The 16,263-nt window shown below is 55.9% G+C and overlaps 1 protein-coding gene across 2 annotated transcripts in view; it reads left to right on the top strand.

Annotated features, from left to right (window-relative positions):
* Positions 1–16,263, top strand: part of SOGA1 (suppressor of glucose, autophagy associated 1) — an 87,777-nt gene that overhangs the window by 28,386 nt on the left and 43,128 nt on the right. For both annotated transcript variants that reach the window (XM_034787255.1, XM_034787254.1), the window contains exons 3-4: positions 3,559–3,717; positions 16,144–16,206. In XM_034787255.1, coding sequence (XP_034643146.1) covers positions 3,559–3,717; positions 16,144–16,206 — 222 coding nt within the window. The remainder of the gene's footprint in view (positions 1–3,558; positions 3,718–16,143; positions 16,207–16,263) is intronic.

Raw genomic sequence — 16,263 nt, 5'->3', positions numbered from 1 at the left:
ATTATGAGGCGAAGTCTGAGTGTGTATTTAAAAGCGAGTCTCTTGCTGCCCACACCTGCTGGGGACAAACCCTGTTAGAGCCAATAGAGCAGAACTCTGCTCTCTGCAACCAGTGTACCCAAACATATGGGTTTATTTCCCTGCTGCTCTCGTGCTGTTCCTCTCCTGGGCCCCCTGCACTGCTCCACCGACGCACAGCAACCCTGGCTTCATGCTCCCAGCTCCCTTGTGCAGTGCTGCCAGATAGTGTAGCAGCAGCCAGTGGCAGTCGCCTTCCCACATCCCCTGTGCAGTGGACTGAGTGCTGGGTTGAGTGCCCTGGAGAGAGCCTGAGCCCCTGTGGATCTGCATGACATGCCCTGGCCTCTGTCTTGAGACCAGGGTTAGGAAATGGGACCAATGCCACGGTATTAGGGGAATTTGATCTCTTGTCCCACAATTCCCTGGACTCCTGGAAGCCCTTTCAAAATCTCCCAGAAGCCATGGCTTCTGGAAGCTGCCCCAGGGGACTGGGGGACAGGCACCCACAGGCAATGTGACTAGTGGTGCTGTCTAGTGTTACTGTGGGTGTTGGTCAGACTGCAGCCCCCAGAGCAACAGGTCTGAGGCCCGGTTCTGCAGCTGTCCAAGGAAGGCCTGGGTGTTCGGGCCTGCCAAATCAGCTTGTTGTACCTCAGGGCCGTGAGCGGGGGCCCTGTCTCCCCCGGGTTCTGCACACCCCAACCGGCACAGTTTGCTTGCTCTGCCTTGGAAATGAGTCTGGATGCTGACACTTGTGTTCTGAGGGTGGAAGGCTTGGCTTAGCTTTGGAGGTCGGGGTCCAAGAGTGGGGATCAGTGTGTCAGGCATTGGCTGCATCTTCCCGTTCCCTTGCCGTGAGCCTCGCAGCAGGGAGGTGAATGGCGAGGCAGGGTGCCTGGCTTCACGGGCTGGCTCTGTCCTGGGAGCAGGAGCTGGGAGCGATTGCTCCAATATGTGTGTCAGTCTGTATTGTCCCTACACCACCCGCCCCTGACTCCCAGCAGCTGCCTCTTGGCCATGTTCCCTTGCACAGGAATTAAGCACTTTGCTCATCAAAGCCGCCTTCCCCATGGAGACCCACAGCCATGTCCGCATTCCTAGGGCGCTGTTTGCCATGCAGCAGTGCGCCCTCAACTCGCTTACCGGTTCCCAGAGACCAGTGTACGCTGGGGCGTTGCACAGATATCTGCAGAAGGTTAAACAAGGGACATCTCCTTCCCCTGGCCTCTCAGCTGTGCACTGGACAGTTGTGTGTCTTTTCACACACCCACACCCACTCTCCTGCCCAGCCTGTCAGTCAGGGCTGCCTTGGGACCTCCCCTCCCCCCAGCTTTTGCAGCTGCTGTGTTGCAGGTTCCCATGCTGGCCTGGCCTGGCCTGGCCTGGAGATGCCGCCCATTGGTTCCCTCTCTGCACTGCAGCTGGAAGCCACCCCCATTTCAGACACAGCCGCTGGCAGATCGAGGGAAAAGGCTTTTCCAGCCTTTGGGGCTGTGCAGGCCTGACTCAGAGTGGAGGTGAGACGAGAGCTCCTGGCTGGGGAATGAGCTGGCCCAAGGAAGAGCCAGAAGCAAATCAAAATGGTGGTATAGGAATGCGTGGTGGTTCTCTGGCGTCCCCCGCTGCCTGTGTCCATGGGTGACCTGGAGAAAAGGGCTTGGCTGCCCAGCACAGGAAGGACCCCCAGTATAAATTTCCTTCTCTGGTGCTCTCAGCCACCCTGCACCCTCCAGCAGAGAGACAAGCATGCGGCGCTCATCTGGGTTATTAGTGTGCATGTTGCCATCTGAGCCTTGTCTGTCTCTCTCCGATCTGCTGGAATCTGGGAGGCGCTCGCCACGTGGTGGGCATGGCTTCCCCCTCATTGGCTTAGTGTGATGCCAGCGTGTGGCTATGCCAGTGTGTGTCTGTGCCAGCTGTCCCCACCTGGGATTAAGTGTGCTGATCTCTGGCAGATTGCACAGGGGCGGTGGTGTTATCCTGGCCCAGAGAGAACCTCCTCCTAACTGCTGAGGAGCACACAGCCTGGTGCTACCCGGTTGCAGCATCCCTTCCCAGGGCCCGGGTGGTATGCCAGGAGACAGAACCCATCACTGGGATTGGCAGGCGTGGGTTTGTGAGCAGTGGGTGATTAGGGTCACAGATGCAGACACCCAGCCCTGGGTGACTAGCAGGAACCCGGCAAAGGAGACTCTGAGCCCATCTGGTGTGACAGATACATTTGTGTTTAAAACCCATGGTCAGTTGATTTAAATCCATTCAACTGGCCTTCCTCCTTGCCTGGGGCTCGGGTCTGCCTTTGCCTCGGGCCCTTCTGGCAGCCCAAGCACTCTGTCTGGCTAGGCAGACCCGTTGCAGGAATGTGACCTGTTTGCAGAGCTCTCTGTAGTTGTCAGATATCGGGGGTAGCTGTGTTAATCTATATCCACAAAAACAACAAGGAGTCCGGTGGCACCTTAAAGACTAACAGATTTGTTTGGGCATAAGCTTTTGTGGGTAAAAACCCACTTCTTCAGATGTAGTTGTCAGAGTGTCTTGCTGAGTCACCCACTGTCACTTTAGTGACTCTTCTCCCTCCAGGAGCTGTGGCCGGTACAGTGGAGCTGTGCCAGTTGTCCCCTGGCTATGTCAGCAGTTGCAGGCTCCCCCATGGCCATTTTCACTCTGGCCATGACGCGCTCTGTCCCTGAGCCTGAGTTTTCCACTTGCTTGGACCAGTGTTTCCACTGAATGATCAGTGCTGGCTCCTGCTCCGTGCCGCCCAGGGGATCCAGCCTGGGGACTGGGGCCATCGGCTGCTACACTTCGGGCCCCTGTAATTTGCACTCCCTGCTGTGCACAACTGACAATAAATGTCTCTTGCCTGTGTCAGTTGTTCCCTCCTCCGTTCTCAGTGGAGCTGGGGTTTGAAGCAACGTAGTGGTTCAAATAGCAATCCTGTACTAGCTCCCGTTCCCTGGGGCTGCCACCAGCACTGCCAGGCCCCTGGCACAGTACAGCAGGGCGGCTAACGTGCTGCTGGAGACAGCACCCTGCAAAGACGGTTCGTCCTTTCGGGAGGCTGGGCCAGCGGCTGTCCCCATACAGGAGAGAACGAAGGGCTTCAGTGAGAGCAGCAAACCCCTAGCTCAGAGAGGGCTCAGAGGGCAGACTTCCCACACGCTTAGGGGTGGGCATATCGGCCCAGCTCTGAGAACTACTGCTCCCTGGCTAATTACTACTGCTCATCACAAATTGTAGGCCCTAGATAAACTGTTGCTACTGTTTGCATGTTGTTTTTTAAATCCCCAGTCTACATGGATGGAAAAGCTGTTCCCAGCCATGAGGAAATGTTAGAGCCCTCTAGCCTGGTCTGCCCTTTGTGGCAGTGTGCATGTAGAGCACCCCCGCGTCCTTGTGTGCATGTAGAGCACCCCCGCGTGATGGGCCCCAGTCCTGCCTGCCCCACTGAGCACTGCTTTCATATGGGCCTTAGAGGCGCTGCACCCGCCCTTTCTGATGAGCCTCAGCCTGAGCGTAGCTCTGCTCTGTTTGCAGGTGGCCAAGGATGTCTCTGTGCGGCTCCACAACGAGCTGGAGGTGGTGGAGAAGAAGAGGATCAAGCTGGAGGAGGAGAATGAAGACCTGCGCCAGAGGCTGATCGAGACAGAGCTGGCCAAGCAGGTGCTGCAGAACGAGATGGACAAACTGCGTGAGGTGAGAGGGTCGGGCTGCACGGGGGAGCGAGTGTGTGTGCACCCTGCTGTGTGGGGGTGGGGGGTATTTTGTGTCCCTGGGGTACCAGGGAGCCAGCCCAGCTGTTAGTGGCTACAGGCTCTCTGCCTGTAGAAGGCTTCCTGTCTCCTTGCACCTTGGGAATCCACGGGCCTCTCTGGAAGCTGCTTTGCCATCAAAATATTTGTAACCTTCCCCCCCAGTTTGTAAGCCCTGGGCAGTGCCTATCTCCTCTCTGTGAGCCTCAATGGCTTAGGGCCTCAGCCAAGTCGCTTGTGAGATCTCTGTTCCATCCCCACCAGACACTACCCTGCTGGGATTTACTTGGCTAAGGTTCAGGGAGGCCCTAGCGGCAGGGGCTGACCCACGTGCCTCCAGCTCTCTGATTCGACAGCAGCGGCTTTGGCTGCCCATGTGGACACTCTCCATAGACATAGACTAATACATGCTGTTCCGCCCTCCTGTGACAGTTGGTGAGTGGGGCCAGGATGGGAGGCCCAGGAGCTGCAGCAGATGTCCCTCAGGGGGTGCGTTTGTTTGCCGGTGGAAGGGACTGTGACACTTTCCCAACATATGAATGGGGTGCCCGAGAGGGAGGAAACCAGCCCCTCCTGAGCCTAGAAACCTCAGCCCGAGATGTGCGTGACTGAGCTGCAGAGGGAGGCTCCATGCATGCACTGGGCAACCAGTGCATGCCGGGGGTGACGGATAGCGTGCATGTGCCATGGTGGGGAGCTGACTCCTGGCAGCAGCCCAGGTCTGGGGTCACTCTGGGCATGGAGCCCCCTCCTTCCCCATTTCCAGAATGTCCCATGCTGCCCTTGCCCCCCAGTGTGTCTGCCTCACAGCAGCATGCATGCCCCAGTCAGCAGCAGCACCGTGCCCTGGCTCGTGGGGCTGGCAGTGGGGCTGGGAGGCCACTGCTGGCCTTGCAGCCTCCCGGAATAGCCTCTCTCCAGCACGCGTTGTTTGGGTTGTGCCCTGAAACCCTGCCTTCAGCCAGGGAGCTGGGGCTGGCTGCAGGACCCCGGGGGCTGTCTAGGGGAGGCGGTTGCGGGGCAGGCTAGAGAGGAGCATTGAGAGCCGACCTGCTCCTCCATCCTGCAGGGCCCGCCCTCCCCGCCACGCTCTAGGCTCTGACAGTAATGCCAGTACACATAGTTCAGGGCAGGAAGCAAGGGGGGAGGGGGGTCGCTGAATATATGTGTATATGTGCATGCCGGGGGGAAGGTCCAGGTCAGCCGGATGGAATTACTCTGGCTGGCGTTCAGCTCGGACAGCAGGGTCGTCGGCCTGACTCAGCGCTGGGCACCTCTGCTGACCATGAGAGCTCGAGACTGCGCCTCTCGCAGCACAGCACCCTGCTGGGGCCTTGGTTCCATGCTCACTCCCAGTGCCGTTCCCTGCACCGCCCGACCAGCCCAGCCACCCTTGTGTTGTGCCGTAACCTTCCTACCCTGCCTGGCTCCCTCCTGTGCAGATCCCTTTCCATGGCCCTTGTCCTTTCAGGCTGAGAGAGGACTTTGCTTACGTGTCATGTGAGCAGCTCGGAACTAATCTCACACCTGCAAACCCTATCCAGCTGTTCTATGTACAGGACTGGGGATGATTTCAGAGCAGTGTCTCTTCTTGAGCTGTCCTTGCCCTCCAATGCATGTTTGGCTCAATGTTCCCTTGAGCATGGCTCCCTAGCCAGCGTGCTGCCCAGCCGTGAGCAGACGCTACTAATGGGCACGAGCTTAGCTTGTGTGCAGCTGGAGAGCAAGAACTAGCAAAGGAAAGTGGCTGGAGCAGAACTGCAGGGAATTCTGTGGCCTGATCCCCAGAGGCAGAGAGAGCTGCCACGTGGTGTGCTGTGAGGAGACCGAGAGTTATTGATGTCTAGCAGTGGCCAGGTGTCGTGAGGAGACGACTCACCAGCACGGCGCCTCCTGCTGGTCGTCTTGGGAATTAGCTCTCCAGCGTATGGAGTGTCCTCCGCAGGCCGGTGTCTCACCTGCCACTGGCCCTGTGTCCCTCCCGGACCCCGGTACCTCTTGACCTTGGGGTTCTGCCCCCAGAAGTACACCCACACTCTGGGTCTCCCCTCCCAGGGGAAACCCCCAGCCCTCTAAACCCACCTTGCCTCAGTGGCTACTGCCAGCCATCATCTAGCCCCCACTCACTGGGGCAGACTGCAGTCTGTAATGGCCACTCATCATTGGCAAGGGGTTAGGACCAGCTGCCTCTGCCTATTCCCAGGCTACACCTCTGTAGCCCCAGTACCTTTGCAGGCCTTCACCATGGCCTGCAGCCTGGGGTTTTACCAGGCTGGAGCTCCCCAGCTCCCTTTGCCCTTCCCCATCACTTCTCCACCTCAGGTACCTTGCTCCCTGGTAGCCAGACCCTTCTCTCTCCAGAGCCAGAGAGAGACTCCTCCAGCTTCTGGCCCACAGCCCTCTTATCAGGGCCAGCTGGGCCCTAATTGAGCTGGTCACAGCTGTGGCTGCTTTCCCAATCAGCCTAGCTTGGCTGTTTTAACCCCCGTTTTCCAGAAGTGGGGCAGCTACCCCTCTACACCAAGGATTAAGGTTTGTGTGTTGCCTGCACTCAGGATCTCGCTGAGAGGTGCCAGAACACGCTGCACCACAGTGTCATTGTGTCTAGTGCTCCATGTTCAGGGGCGAGGGCGACCCCTCCAATCCCAGCCAGTTAGCGCAAATGCAGAATCGCCCCCATGGGAATGGCAGTGCCCTGTCCAGGCTTTTCGCCCTGCACCGAGGAGAGCTGCATCTGGAGAGCTCTCACTCATTCGCATGAGCTCTCTCGGTTTTGTATCGCAGCCCCATGCCCTGTGCCTGGTCAGTTCCTCCTCCTTGCTGGAAACGCCTTCCTGCCTCCTCTGCTAGGCAGCTTGGCTTCGTGTCGCTGCGTTTCTTTTAGAGTAGCAGCCGTGTTAGTCTGTATCCACAAAAAGAACAGGAGTACACCTCTACCTAGATATAACACTGTCCTCGGGAGCCAAAAAATCTTACTGCGTTATAGGTGAAACCATGTTATATCTAACTTGCTTTGATCCGGCAGAGTGTGCAGCCCCTCCCCTCCCCCCCGGAGCACTGCTTTACCGCGTTACATCCGAATTCATGTTATATCGGATCGCGTTATATTGGGGTAGAGGTGTACTTGTGGCACCTTAGAGACTAACAAATTTATTTGAGCATAAGCTTTTGTGGGCTACAGCCCACTTCATCAGATGCATAGAATGGAACATCTAGTAAGGAGATATATCTACACATACAGAACATGAAAAGGTGGAAGTAGCCATACCAACTCTAAGAGGCTAACTAATTAAGAAGAGCTATTATCAGCAGGAGAAAAAAAACTTTTGTAGTGATAATCAAGATGGCCCATTTCAGACAGTTGACAAGAAGTGTAAAGATACTTAACATGGGGAAATAGATTCAATCTGTGTAATGACTCAGCCATTCCCAGTCTCTATTCAAGCCTAAGTTAATGGTATCTAGTTTGCATATTAATTCAAGTTCAGCAGTTTCTCGTTGGAGTCTGTTTTTGAAGCTTTTCTGTTGCAAAATTGCCACCTTTAAGTCTGTTACTGAATGACCAGAGAGATTGAAGTGTTCTCCTACTGGTTTTTGAATGTTATTATTCCTGATGTCAGATTTGTGTCCATTTATTCTTTTGCATAGAGACTGTCTGGTTTGGCCAACGTGCAAGGCAGAGGGGCATTGCTGGCACATGATGGCATATCTCACATTGGTAGATGTGCAGGTGAACGAGCCCCCGATGGTGTGGCTGATGTGATTAGGTCCTATGGTGGTGTCACTTGAATAGATATTTGGATAGAGTTGGCATCGGGCTTTGTTGCAAGGATAGGTTCCTGGGTTAGTGTTTTTGTTGTGTGGTGTGTAGTTGCTGGTGAGTATTTGCCTCAGGTTGGGGGCCTTTTTTTTTCTCCAGCTGATAATAGCTAATCTTAATTAATTAGCCTCTTAGAGTTGGTATGGCTACTTCTACCTTTTCATGTTCTGTATGTAGATTTATCTCCTTACTATATGTTCCATTCTATGCATCTGAAGAAGTGGGCTATCGCCCACGAAAACTTATGCTCAAATAAATGTTAGTCTCTAAGGTGCCACAAGTACTCCTGTTCTTTTTGTGTTTCTTTGCCAGTCTAGATGCAGCCCCGCTGGGTTTGTCCTCCTGCCTCAGCATTTCATTTCTTATTCTGAGCAGCCGTGCGTGAATGGGGCAGGTGGGAGGAAAGGCCAGAGCTGTGCACTGGTGTTTGAAGTCCCTCTTGTTAAACAGGCTTCCTGGCAGGCTGCAGACAGGAAGATGAAGCTCCTTAGCTTGACTAGGAAGGTGGATCTGCCCAGATCTAGGGTCCTCAGGGCTGTCCCAGGGGCAGTTATGATCTGATGGAGTAGTGGGCTTGAAGTCAGACATGGCTTGTGCTCTCTTCTCTGCAGCTGACTTGCTTTGTGGCCTTGGGCAAAGTGCCTCAGTTTTCCATCTGTGAAATGGAGCTGCTAATGATGACCCCCTCCTGGGGAAGGCGCTTGAGGAGGAAGCGCTAGATAAGTGCAGAATATTGTCATCTCTGAGGGAAATGTGCAGTTCCCTGGAGGTGCCAGCATGACTAGAAACTGTTCCCCACGCACCTGAAAGCTTGCAGATGTGCCAGAGACAAATCTATAGGGAGTGTGTGTGAGAGAGACACTGCCCACTGCAGCTGTCTTAGCTAAAGCCAAACTCTCCTGACTCCTTTACAGAGGGCTGTGAGGGTCCCTTGTGGGCTGGGGAGAACCATCCCTTATGCCAGCTCTTAGGACTCTGCACTGATGAGCAGGGGCTGAAATCTCTTCTCAGCTGGGAGCTGTGTATTTTCAATGGCTTATACCTGAAGTGCAGGTGCGGGTCAGGTCTTGACTCCAGCAGGCATCCTCTGGGGAACTCTCACTTGGCTGCTAACTTATTTAGCCTGCTGTTCTTTGAATATGTCCAAACCGTGATGCTCCTCTGGGCTGAGGCGCTGTCTGAGGTGGCTCAGCAAAGGAGCTGGGCTAGTGAGAGCCTGGAGGCTGGGCTGGACTGGCACGTCCATGCAGTGGATACCCCGAGGCCAGCAAGGTCCCAGCTCCTCATTAGCAGCTTCAGTGATTCATTTGGTTGTCTCATTAGGATTTCTGAATAAGTGAGTTAACAGCCCTCAGCCGCCTCTTCCTCCTGTGCTGAGGCGCATCTTGGCAGCGCAGCAGCCGAGCTGGTTAATAGCAAAACAAACAAGCCCCTCTCCAAGGCTCAGCGCAGGGACAGGCTTGCCCCTAAGGGGATTAGAGGCTGATTATTTCTCCAGCCGGAAGAGGCATCTCCCATAATTGGATAAATGCTGGGAAGGCCAATTAATCACTGAACGCATGCACCGCGACACCTGTGGCTCCATGCATCTTCTCCTCCTTCCAGGGCTGCATCTCCTGGAGAGCCTGAGCCCTTTGGCGGCGGGAGGAGTATGACACAGGACCTGGTCCTGATGCCCAGCGGAGCCACATGGCGCAGCTCAGTGCAGCAGGACTAACATGTTAATCTGAACCCAGCATTGCCCAGCAGTCACAGTCCTGCTGCCACCCAGTAGTGCTGGCGTGGTGCCCGGCGGCATGGCCGCGCTGACACCATTACCCCAGTGGCAGAGACTGACGTGACTGTGGTGCTGATATGGACGTTGTCCAGCCATTTTTCTGGCCTTGGGTGGGACAGTCAGGTCCAGCCCTGTTCCTGGGTCATGCTGGTGTCACACGAGCATTTTGCTTCTAACGGAGAAACGGGTGGTGCGGTCCTGCTCCCTTGGGAGGGTTTGCTCACTGCATGGGGGCTTCCCAGCAGCAGCAGCAGCCCTGACAATGGGCTTATCCTGAATAGGAGTGGCCTAGATCTCAGCACCTTGGCACAGGCAGCGGCTTGCATTGCTCAGCTGCATTCTTCGGCTGCCAGGTCCCAGCACCAGCTTGTGAATATTTCTGGTGGTGCACATGTGTTTAGGACGGCATCCACGGGGCACTGCTCTACTGAAGTGTCCCTGATTAGTAGTGTGGCTGGCAGGGCTGCTTACCAAACACTTGCTGGGACTGTGGGGTGGAGTAGGCAGCTGGGCTGCTCCCCTGGGTGAGGGTAAATGCCTGCATCTGGGAGGAGCAGGAGACCTGGTGCCTCACAGTGGAGAGTTTCTCAAGACCCACTAAAGTGGCATGAAATGTGTCCCCTTCAAGTCAGTGTGGCTTCTCTCTCTCTTTCCCTCTCTCTTCTCCCCCCCCCCCCCCAATCCCCTGGGCTCTCCGCACCAGGAGCAGGCAGCAGTGGCTGGAAAACAAGAATCAAATTCAGCTTTGAAAAGAGCTGTGAACATTGGTGGGAAGGAAGAAGGTAACATGCAGAAAATGTAGGAGCAGCTCAGGAGCACGGTGCCTGCCTGGGACCTGGCTTTGCACCATCCATGATGGGGAATGCCGCTGCGTGTGTGGCTCCCCGAGCAATCTGCTTGGCAAAGGGCTGACGATCATGAGCCTCAGAGGCCGCTGCACGCCCTTCTCTTCACCACCACACTACATGCGGGGCTCACAGGGGCAGGGTTTGCCATGGTTCTGCATCCCGTGTGCTGCCCTGCACATTAAACAATGGCAGTGAGGGTCCTGTCCCACAGGCTCCCCCTGCCCACCTGGGCATTCGCTCCTCTTCCTGCTCATGCTTAAGCCACAACACGTTGAAAATCCGCGTGTGCCTTTCAGTGCCCATGGCTACGTGCGTTCTGGTCATCGCCCCCCATGGCTGCAACCTCCTCCGGTCTGGCTTGCCTCCTGCCCAGCTTGCCAAACGACACCTGCTAAACTTACCTTGCTCACCTGCCAGCCAGACCCACCCCCAGCTGGTGAGGGAAGTGGGAGGGGCATAGCCATGAGAAAGGGACATTAGCCCCACCACCCTCACTCCCCTACTCTGAGCTGGTGAGTCACAGGTGGGTTTTAGGCAGTGGGAAGCATTGGTGCTTCCAGGGCCAGGGTATTTTTGGAGCTAACCCTACCAGCAGCAAGCAGTGGTGTGCACGGAGCCTGTGCCGGCCCAGGCCCCAGGTTTGTGGGTGCACAGATGGAGAATCTTGGGGCTCACTCAGATAAGCACATGCGTGTTTTGCCACTTACCTGAAATGTATCCCAACCTCTGGGGCCCCGCCATATCCCACTGCTCTCTGCTCCAGTTGCCCCCTTCTCCAGCAGCGCCTGCCTTGCCCGCTGCACTTTCCCCAGGCAGGACCCCAGCAGCCTGCTCACCTGTCAGGCGCAGGCCCACTTTCCCCACACGCAGTGTCTCTGGGCAGGCAGCAGGCCCTCTTGCTCTGAGTGTGTTGGGGGGGCAGCCCTTTTCCCTAGGCATCCCCTGCTTTCTCCCTGCTTATCTGACTCTCCTCACAGCCACCTTCTCCGGCTGACGTACCCTTTCTCCCTGCCTTGAGCCACCCCCACCCAGCTGCCCTCATTTCTCTTCATCCCAGCTCTGACCCTGCCATGCTGTTCCTGGTTCCTGCTCTGTGTGCAGAGAGCAGACACGGCAAGGCCCAGGCAGTGAGCACTAGTGTGTGTGGGTGAAGTTCTTAACTCCTCTTGGGCAGCACGGCCCAAAGCTGCAACCCCAGGCGGGGAGGTCAGAGCCCCAGGTGCAGCTTGCTTGGAAGCTGGGTTGTCCAAGCTGCTGGGCGTAGGGAATGAGTTGGGAGCATCTTTGGGCAGGTTCGTCATTGGGTGCCACGCCTCACCCTTGCTGCACAGCAGGCCCTCTGTACCTGAGGCCTCTTTGCTACTGAGTGGAGAACCGGGGCTAACCAGCAGCTTTGCTGCCCTGCTGGATTGGCCTGAACAGCTGGCCAGGCTGCTGCGCATGTGGCCGGAGTGAAACCCGCTGTACAAATGGTTGTGGTGTCCTGTAAAGGTCGCCAGCTGGTGGAACACCTACCCAGGTTTCAGTTCTGCTGCCCTACGGGGGGTAGTGAGGAAGAGGCCGTCGGGTTCAGAACGCTTGCTGTGGTGTTGGAGGGTCATCTTGGTCATTCGTCCCCTCACTGAATTCACTGTCTGTTGCCCAAACACTCCCTGCTGGATGGTGTAAAAAGTCAGGCCAGGCAGCTTGGCTGGGGTGGTCCTGCCTGGAACTGGCTGCCCAGTCCGAGTCTCTCCTGTTTATGAGATACTTATTCCCCCTCCCCACAGTATCTGAGCCCCTCACCATCTCCCATGCATTTATCCTCACCCCTCCAGGAGGCAGGGCAGGCTTGTGATGACCTGCCCCTGCACAGATGGTACCTGAGGCCCCAGGAGGCTAAGGGGCATGCCCAGGGGCACACAGGAAGTCTGAGGCAGAGCAGGAAATTGAGCCTGGATGGCCGAAGTCCTAGGCTCAAGCCCTACCCTGTCTCAGCTACCTCAGGGAGCGTGATGGCTCGGGGTTCAGTGGCATTGTGCTGTGGACAATGTGGTGGTGGCTCGGGGCAGTTGCATTTTTAGTAGATGTATAGGAGGGACGTCTGTAACAAACCCCTTACATCTTGTATCGGCAAGTGCTTGGGCCTGCCAGCTCCATGCTGCCCCGGGGTGGGAGGAAACCACGTGGGCCTGCAAGCCGTTTGGTTTCCTGCGAGGCCTGCAGCTGTAGCAGGCTGTGGGACTGAAAGCGGGTGTTAAAATCGAATAAAGCTCTCAATCAGCAATTCCCCATCTTCATCTCTGCAGCATTCGGCTGCTCTACGCCTCTTTCCTTTCCATGCTGTGTAAGGGACCAGAGGCGGAAGCTGTGGGCTCTGGCCTTTCCCTGGAGTCCCTCTGTCCCCAGTACTGAGAAATCTGGGATTCATGGGCCAATATGTGCAGTGCAAAGGGGAGCTGGCACGTTGGTGCTGACGTGATTTGTGGGCTCCTCGCTGGTGAGAGGCCCAGGAGCGTCTACATTCCCTCAAGCTGTCACTTCCTGCAGTGGCTGGCAGTCTTGCACTGGGATTTCCAGGAGGCTGAGGTGAAGAGACTGGGTTTGCTGGAGCCAGGCAGCTGGGAGGCCAGGGGTTTCAGAGGCTGCCTGGGAGAACTCAACCTCTGAGCCCTGCAGGAGTGCTTCATCTTTTGCCTGGGCAAGTAAAATAGAGCTGCAGCCCTGGGGACTGAGATCTAATCTGTTTTCTAATGGCTGCAGAGCAATGAATGGCTCTCTCCTCAAGCCAAAAACACCCCCCCCCCCCTGGAATTAGCAGGTGAAACAAAGTCTGTTCCTGCAGCCCGGTAAAAGAATTCTAGCAGCAAAGTTGCTCCTCTCCTGCCTGGGCCAGTAGTGGCACCTGGGCACCACCTGCATCTGCCCCTTTAGATGGGGAAAGCATAAAGAACTCTGGGACCCCGCCTGAGAGATGGTCATCCAACCTAGGCACCTCGCCTGAGCAGAGGAGTCTGCCATGCTGTCCCAGGCAGGCAGGAGTCAGCCCAGAACTAACAAAACCCTTGCTCCAGGGAATGACTGGGCAGTGCTGCCTTGTCAGGCCCCATACTCCTGAACAAGCTGATAGAGAAGCTAATAAACGAGCAGGGTCCAGTTCCTCCTGTTGGCCAAGTAGCTGGACCCTATTGCATCAGGCTCCAGCTCAGGGAATGAGACTGAGACAGCACCTGTCAGTCTGGTGGGCAGGTACAGGTACCTCCATCCTCGTGACATCGGGCCTATGCTGCAGTGGATGGCTCTGATCAGTAGACAGTCCGATCCCACCTCTAACTCCCTGCACAGATCACCAGAAACACCCTGAACTGGCTCAGGTCTTCGCTCTCGCAGCCTGGGCTCAGCATCATCTCCCCCTCGCTCAGTGCCTGGCTGAGGTCAACTAAACTGCTGAACCCAGGCAAGCCTGAAGGGATGCTGGTAGGAAGAGAGAAGTGCTTTGTGAACTTGCTTCCTTTCTGACATCTGACCTCAGACTGTTGGGCTACAGCTGTGCGTTCCTGGACTCTGTCTAAAGAATCGCGCTCTGGTGCTGGCATGCCAGCAATGGGAGCCCTGTAAGGACCTGGACAGACTCTGCCTGTCAGGTTGGAGCTGGGGGAGCAGGTAAAAAATAAAGATGCTGTTTCCATGCAAATCTACCTGATCAAGACTAAAGCTGGGCAGCCAATTCAGGAAGTCCGGCCTGGAACTGGAGTGACTGAAGCTGGGAGTGTGGGTGCATGACTGGCTGGCAGGAGCTGCTGATCTAAGGTGCAACAGAGGAGCTGCCACTGGTTGTGAAGACGCAGGAAATGCCCTGCGCCAAGGTCATTATTGCTGCTCTGGGCTGATGCTGGAACCGCACGGGCACGTTGCGACTTTCCTGATGGGTGGTGCAGGACATGGCTTTGCATAGACCACCATGAGCCGCTCGGATACTCACAGCCCCTCCCAACATGGTTAGTCAGAGTATTGGGTCAAATAGCCCTGCAAACCACCTCACAGGGTTTGTTCACTCTCTGGCCCCGCCCTGAAGCTGTTAGCGTCTCATTCCTCAGGGAGCCAGCCCCCTCACAGGGGAGCCTGTTGTGAACACGTTTTCCCCTCTGTGCCGATTCCTCCACTGGCTTCCCCCATCACCAGTACAAGGCCTCGGGCCTGATCTCCAAAGTCATCAATAGGTCTGATCCAGCTGTATCGCTCACTCTGTCTGCACCCAGTGTTTGTCAGGGCAGCTGTCTGCGTCAGTGTGGTTTACAAAGCCCAGGGCAGCTTACGAAAAAGTGACTTCCCTCCAGGTGTTCAGTTTCCAGAGGAAATTAGACTTCTCCACAGTCCAACTCCCTTCCCCACCTTGAGGACAGGGGGAAGGGCTGCTCTGCAGAAGGAAGCTTTTCCACTAGGATTGGATAATGCCTCTTTTAACCGGGGAGGGGAGAAGAGCGCTAGGCCCTTGCTGCGTGGGTTTCAGTCAGGGAAAGCCCTGAGATGCCCACAATAGGCATTTTAGGAGCTGGTGTGCAGGTTCACTGCATGTGGCTGACCTCCATTCGCGTTAGCACTGCAGGGAGACAGGCCAAAGCAGGCGGCTCCAGAAGGCCTGCAACAGGATTCCTGTACACGTGGAAGTTTTCCAAGTGAGATAATCAGAAGCCAGCAAGGTTTGTGGTGGTGTCTGCTTTACATACACTGCACTGTGCTGCTGAGAGATGCCGGCTGAGCTGTCCTTTATCACCAAAACAGGAGTAGTAGGAGCAGAAGCTTCCTCGTGTACTTCTGCTCCCCGGGGGGTACACCGCCCTGTTCACACGGTGCCCCTAGAAACTCTGGGGTGGCAGCATGGCCTAGTGGGTAGATCTGGGAGCTGGGAATCAGGTCTGCTGGCCTCCAGCCCCAGCTGTGCCGCTCTAGTCCATGGCAGACCCTGACCGTGACAGCACTTCCGTGCTTCACTGGGGATTGGCTCAGTGCTTGGTGCTCTTCCATCCGCAGAAGCAGGAGGCTGGGAATGCAAGGCATTAAATGAGCTGCCAGCAGCCCCCTTCAGGGGAATGTGGCTATCAGCATTGCTGCCTGCTGCATCTTCCCTTCCTTTAACTACATCCTTGGCCAAAGTCCATTCAATCAAGCTGGGGACCATGTCGTGATGGGATTTCTCCTAGTCGGCGGCAGCGTGCCTCCATAATTAAGGCTAAGATTTTGTCATGGTTATTTTTAGTAAAAGTCATGGACAGGTCATGGGCAATAAAGAAAAAATCACAGAAGCCGTGACTTGTCTGTGGCTTCTGCTGCTGCGGCTACATGGTTTCCCCTGCTGTTGTGGTGGCCAGGAGCTGTGGGGTTCCGCCTCTGCCCGCGGCAGCTGGAAGCTGCAGGGGGGCCTCCCTCCATCCACGGCGGCTGAGAATTGTAGGGTGACCATATTTCCCAAAGAGAAAACAGGACACACCCAGCCGCTCACCAAAGGCGTCGCCCTCCGCTGTGTGAGGCTGTCGCTGGAACCCTCCCGGGACCCCGCTGGCTGCCAGCTCTGATCCCTCAGCCCCTGGGGCTGAAGCAGAGACTGTCACGATGACGATGACCTCCGTGACATAAACATAGCCTTATCCATAATGCAGCGTGGCAGGCATTGGTATCGTTTTTGCAGCTGGTTAGATTGACCTTGGTGATGGAAAGGTCAAAGTTCACATTTGGAGGTTTGTTTTCTGTGTTCAGCAGCTCATAACCAAAGCTGGCAGCAAACAGCAGAGTTCTAGCTCAGGGTGGGGCACACGACCGATAGCGCAGTCACCTTGTGCAAGTGTCTGCGTGATATTAAATAACCAAATTCACAAATGCTTGTCCTGGCTGTGTGGGAAGTCCAGTGTGCAAACGACTCTGCATAACCCTTCTCTCTTCTCTTTCCAGAATTCGTTGAAGAAAAGGGGATCTCGTTCTGTGGGGAAGACTGAAAAGAAGCCTTCAGTCCAGGTACCCAGACTGTAGCCAGTCAGGCCCTCCTAGGGCCATGTTGACTGTCCATGGTGT

Source organism: Trachemys scripta, chromosome 12 (genome assembly GCF_013100865.1).
Source record: "Trachemys scripta elegans isolate TJP31775 chromosome 12, CAS_Tse_1.0, whole genome shotgun sequence".
Taxonomy (NCBI): domain Eukaryota; kingdom Metazoa; phylum Chordata; order Testudines; family Emydidae; genus Trachemys; species Trachemys scripta.
The sequence above is the reverse complement of the archived record's forward strand: the minus strand, read 5'-3'. Positions and strand labels throughout refer to the sequence as shown.